We start from the raw sequence: 5,717 nt of genomic DNA, 5'->3' as shown, positions 1-5,717 counted from the left end.
TAATAATAATAATACTAAATAAATAGATAAACAACTTCCTTTTCTGTTTCTTTTACAGTGATAATAATAATAATAATAATAAGTGATAATGACTGACATGAAAAAAATTGCAAACTTTTTTTTTATTTTTTATTATTTTTATTTCAGTCGGATTTATTTAAATATTGAGATCAAGTAAGTTAAAAAAAAGAAAGAGAAATTTTTTTTCTCTTTTCTTTTCTTTTTCAATAAAAACTGAGCAAAATAAAAAATAAAAACGGATCAAAAATTATTAATATTAATAATAATAATAGTAATAGTAATAATAATACTAATAATATTAATATAATTATTTTTTTTTCAGTAGTCGTGGATAAATAATAATTTTCCAGACGGTCAACGAGAGAAAGAGCGATAGAAAAAGAGAAAAAAGCAGAAAGAGAGAGTAAGAGGGACGAGAGAGAGAGAGAGAGAGAGAGAGGGGGGAAGGAAAATCTCACTTCAACTTTTGCGGAAAATACGGGCTCGGATAAGAATTGGCCATTTTCGTGCACATTCTCACTCTTGTGCATCCGTTTGAACTTTGCGATTTCGACATGTAATTCAAATTTCCTCTTTTTCTATCTAATGATTTTCTCGTAGCAGACGAAATCCTTTTCTTCTTATCATTTACGATCGGATTTTTCGTCACGATCGCTTTCAATCTTTCTCTATCCGCCGCTATCAATTGTAATCTTGTCGTTGTTTCCGTATTGAAAAAAACTCCGTAAACTGCATCCCAAGCTGCTTCGATCTAAAAAAAAAAAAAAAAAAAAAATCATATTCCCGAATTTATTATCTATCGTCTTTTATTATTTATTTTTTTTTTTTGAACTTTGACCCCTCGTTTAAAAGAATGATAAAAAAAAGAGAAAAAAAAAATCTCAAGGACGTAAATCGCACACACTAAGCAGACGACTTTTGCAACAACGCGTGACGGATAAAAAAAAAAAAATTTTATATTTTTTTGTGTTTCTTCTTCTGATCTACCTGTCGACCTAATCTTCTCATGAGATCAATATCCGAATCTGCAATGTCGGAAGCTGAATGAAGCTGCGTGGCGCAAATTATCGCATCCTTAAGGGTTGTTATCAATCCTTGAACGTGTGCGGTTCGAAGCAATCTTCTCGTTAGGTATCCTCGAACGGCTGCCGTGATTTTAGTTGCCGCCTTGAAAAAAAAAAAATAAAATATCACCCTCGTGACGTTGACTTTTTCTTCATTATTATTATTATTATCGATTTCGAGGTTTCGTTAATTACCCGAACGTATTTATCATATTCTTCCTTTGTCAAATCTCGATATTTTTTAAATGCAACGACGGGAATTAAATCCGGTTTGTTCTCTGAGCTCATAGTCGACGATCTACTGCTAAAATTACTTATGGAATCCGATTCGGTCATACAATCATTGTTTAAAGTCGCATCTGAAATTGATTTCGTTTTAAAATACATCTTTTCGACAAAGACGAACAAACAAGGCGGTATTGGGGAAGAAAAAAAAAATAATAATAATAATAATGGCAAAACTTTTTCTCTTTGTTACCTCTGGATTGTTGTACGAATTCCTCTGGAAAACTAACATCTAAATCCGTGTCTTGATTTCCATGATTAAAATCGGTTGATCTCGCTCTCTTATTCTCATCAATAATATCTTCATAACTATAAATATGATGAAAATCTTTAGCTGAATGAGGTCTCCTACATTGCTTATAATAACTAACAAATTTTTCCTCAATAAAATTCTCTCTGTCATATTTGCCCTGACTGTGATTTCCATCACCCATTACCCTGATATCGTATTCGTTCGTTTCTGGATTCTTTGACTTGTGCGAGTACACAGATTTCCTCGATTTTTTCGGATTCAGTTGTATTTTTTTCAATAGCTCTTCTTCTTTTTTTTTAAACAATATTTCCAATTGCTTCATTTCCGTTTGTTGCCTTTCTTCCAAATCTTTTTTCTGCTTTTCGTGATTGAATTTCATTTGAACCAACAAATTGGACAATTCCGACAATTCGTTTTTAAATTCCGAAGGCACATAATCTGGGGGGTTTTGTTTTGAAATTGACGCTTGCGATTTGGTTTGGACTTTTTCGCTCGATTTCGGAGAAGGCACGCTTTTGAATAATTTACTTTTTTTTCCTTTTATTTTACATTTTAGCTTTATGGGAACCGGAATGCCTTTTCTACACTTGTAAGACTCTGGACTAGTACCACTTCCGTTTGTAAATGCTTTTTCTTCCGTCACGTCGTTTGATTCAACGTCTTGATTACTGCTCTCAAAAGTTGAGAAGTCTTCGAAAGAACTCCAACCCTTTTTACTGTCGGTTTGAACATCTTGTTCGTCGCTTGAATTTTGTCCGTTTATTGTTTTTCCATCTGCATTTTTATTGTTCGGATTCCATTTTTCTTGAGCTTTTGATAAATTCCAAGTTTTTCTCCCGGAATTTGATCTATGCACGTTTTCGTGTTTCTTTTTTTTTTCTGATTCTAGGTAACCTAACAATGCTGGACTTGGCGTTAGTAACGTGTAAGAATTTTGACGCAATAAACTAGGAGATTGGGTTATGGTATCTGGAGTGTTTTGACTATCGTCCAGCGATTTTTCTAAATTTTCATTTTGCAACGTTACTTTAAAAGAATTCAGGGGTTCTACTTTTAAAGGAGACCACTTATTGAAATCTTCTTCAGAATCGCACCATTTTTCTTCAACAATGGGAGATTGTTTATATTTATTTCTGATTTGTTTTACTGGTAAATTTTCCTCGAGAGCCAATCTTTGCTCTAATGTGCTCTTATATGAATTAAAATCTAATTTTTTGAAACTTGGCTGACTAGAATTATTTGGTGAATCTGCAATTAATGTTTTCGAGTATTCATGCAGAGATCCTTCTGTTTTTGATTTAGAGAGCAGGTAAGTCTGCCCAGGACACTTTTCATTTAAATCTAAGCTAGCAGGTCTGGCAGGAGTAGACTGTCGACTGGGAGGCAATGTTGATATTGGAGACACATCACTTGAAATTTGGTCATTCACTTTATTCTTTTGTAATTTTTTTTCTATTTCAATTGCTTTTTCCTTATACTTTCTCAATTCCAATCTTTTTTCTTCACTGATCTAAAATTGAAAAAACCAAATTTCATCGTGACAATTGTAAGTACAGGTAAGTATTATATAAATCTTATGATATGTACAAATTTTCACATATATTTAAATGCCATCTTTTACACTCAAATAATATTTAATAATGAACATAAATATGATACATAATTTAATAAATAAAAATCATGTTTATTTTCAAACAAACTTACGAGAGGAGGTAATATCGGTTTCCCATGGATTTTAATACAAGATATGTATGATGTTTTGTTTACTATTGAAGCAACCTTTAAATCGGTACAATCATCAAACTGAATGAGATCTCCAATTGAATTGTTCATTTTCAAATTTCCTAAAATAATAAAAACTTGATTGAATAACAAAAGAAATTTAAAGAAATAAACATAATTTTCTGACACTGTAAATTAAAAGTTATGTTCATGCAAGATTTATCCAGTTCAAACAATTTAATGCAATGAAAAATTTGTAACATCATATTTATTTTATGAATTTAATTGTATATCCACAACAATAAATGTTTAAATTTATAATCATTCATAATTTAAAACTTAAAATAAACATGACATTTTTAATTTAAAAAATGAAAATGTTAAATACTTTCACAGATAGTAAATGACCCACATATTTATTTTAAAATTCTAACCAAAAAATTCAAAATGAAGTTCCAAATACTTAAATAATTATATAAAATTAACATAATCGTTATGAATTAGGTAAAAAAATAATCTTATCATTATCATTCAAAAAAAAAAAAAAAAAAACAAAAACAAAAAAAAAACAGTGTAAATTTTTCATAACAGTTTCGATTGACATTTATATTAAAATTATTAATAAAAATAATTATTAATTTAAAAAAACAAACCATTTAATAAAGTGAAAATCACGCCAAAACTTTATTCATAACTAAAAGTTAGAAAAGCCCCTCACCAGAATCCAAATTAAATCAAACCATTTTTTTTTATTTATTATAATAACGTTCAATTCCGTTTTGCGCTTTTCATTAATATGGCGGATAAACACCAGAATTGCCAACCTTATTTTTATTTTAATTATAATCATATATTAAACATACATAAAGTGCTTAAACTTTTGTGAAAACGATTTTCATTTTTTTTTTTTTTTTTTTTTTTTTTTTAACGTTCGTTAAAGTAAAAACGTTTTAATTCTTATTAAAAAGCGTGATAGTGTTTAAAATAATTATTTGTGCTAACGTTAATGTAGTTATTATGACTTATTTATTATCAAAATTTAAATTTAGTGTTGCAATTGTTGGGATTACATAGAACATGGGTAAGTTTTCATGCAATAATAATTTATAATTCAAAAAGAACAAGAAAAAAATTAAAATTTAAAACGAAAATAACTTGATTTATTATAAAGTAATAAAAGTAACGGAAAAATTATTTAAATAATTATACATGACATTAATAAAACGCATCTAACAGTTATATATGTGTAAAACGTTTATCTTTTATATCTTTCATGGGATTTTTACAATAAAAAATAAAAAATTTCAAAAAAGATTTCTTATGCATTTACAATAAAAATATTTTAAAATAATTTATAATTTATTTAATGTCGAGAAAAATATTTTATCATACAGAAAAAAAAAGAAATTGTTTTAAACATATATATATATATATTAAAAAAATGTTGAAAACTTTTTCCAATTTTCCACGTGTTTTCATAGAGAAATTAAAATATTGTCATTCTTTTAAAAAACAATTAAAAATTAATAATTTAACTTTTTCTGACAATTTTTTGTTTATAACAAATGCAAATGACATGAGTCATTGAAAAAGGTTTTTTTTTTTTTAAACTAAACTAAAAAATTAATATGAAAAATGTTTAACCTTTTAACTTTTAGTTTCAATTCTTAAAAACCCTTTTGCATCCTTATTGTAAAAAAAAAAAAAAAAAAGAAAAAACATTAAAATGACATCATTGTAAGGGTTTTCATTAAATAATTTAACATTTGTTTTTGTTGTTGAAAAATTTCTTAAAAACTTTTTCATAACTTTTAAAAAAAATTTAATCAATAATAAAAACCATAAGGTGATTAATAATTAATTATTACTATTATTTAAGGACATTTTGTCTTTAGCTATTTTTAATAATAATTTTATGATAACTTTTATTAATTTTTACTAAGTTATAAACATAAAGTAGCCATATATAAGTGTGTGTGTGCGCGTGTGTTAAGAAAATGAATGAAAAAGAAAATTCAAAAACTGTGAAATAACATTAAACTCTTGAGTATAATTTTTTAATCTAATGAAAATTTTTTTTTAATGACATTTTTTTTTTTATTTCAAGAGAAAAATTCAAAAAAACTATAATTTAAGATGTTTTGTTTGTTTGTTTGTTTTGTTTGTTTAAAAAAAAAAGTATAACGAGAAACGATGATGATGATAATTATAAAATTTTGCCTGTTTTTGACGCTCCCTAATTAATTGCATTGTGAAGTGTGTCCATTCATATCCACTTCACATTATATTAACTTTAGATTTTTCCTCATAATTTCCGTTATGCATTCATTCATTCATTCATTCATTCATTCATTCAATCATCGATTTAATGA

The 5,717-nt window shown here is 27.0% G+C and overlaps 1 protein-coding gene across 1 annotated transcript; it reads right to left on the bottom strand.

The window, feature by feature from the left end:
* Positions 1-475: 475 nt before the first annotated feature.
* Phum_PHUM176290 (uncharacterized protein) lies at positions 476-3,456 on the bottom strand (the record flags this gene model as incomplete). Its single annotated transcript, XM_002425086.1, has 5 exons — positions 476-772; positions 1,009-1,188; positions 1,281-1,444; positions 1,564-3,133; positions 3,328-3,456. 5 exons carry the CDS (start codon positions 3,454-3,456, stop codon positions 476-478), a joined length of 2,340 nt encoding a protein of 779 aa, XP_002425131.1.
* Between the last annotated feature and the right edge of the window lie 2,261 nt (positions 3,457-5,717).

The sequence above is a fragment of the Pediculus humanus genome, genomic scaffold (assembly GCF_000006295.1).
Source record: "Pediculus humanus corporis 1103172107521 genomic scaffold, whole genome shotgun sequence".
NCBI lineage: Eukaryota > Metazoa > Arthropoda > Insecta > Psocodea > Pediculidae > Pediculus > Pediculus humanus.
This window is presented reverse-complemented; position numbering and strand designations above follow the sequence as displayed.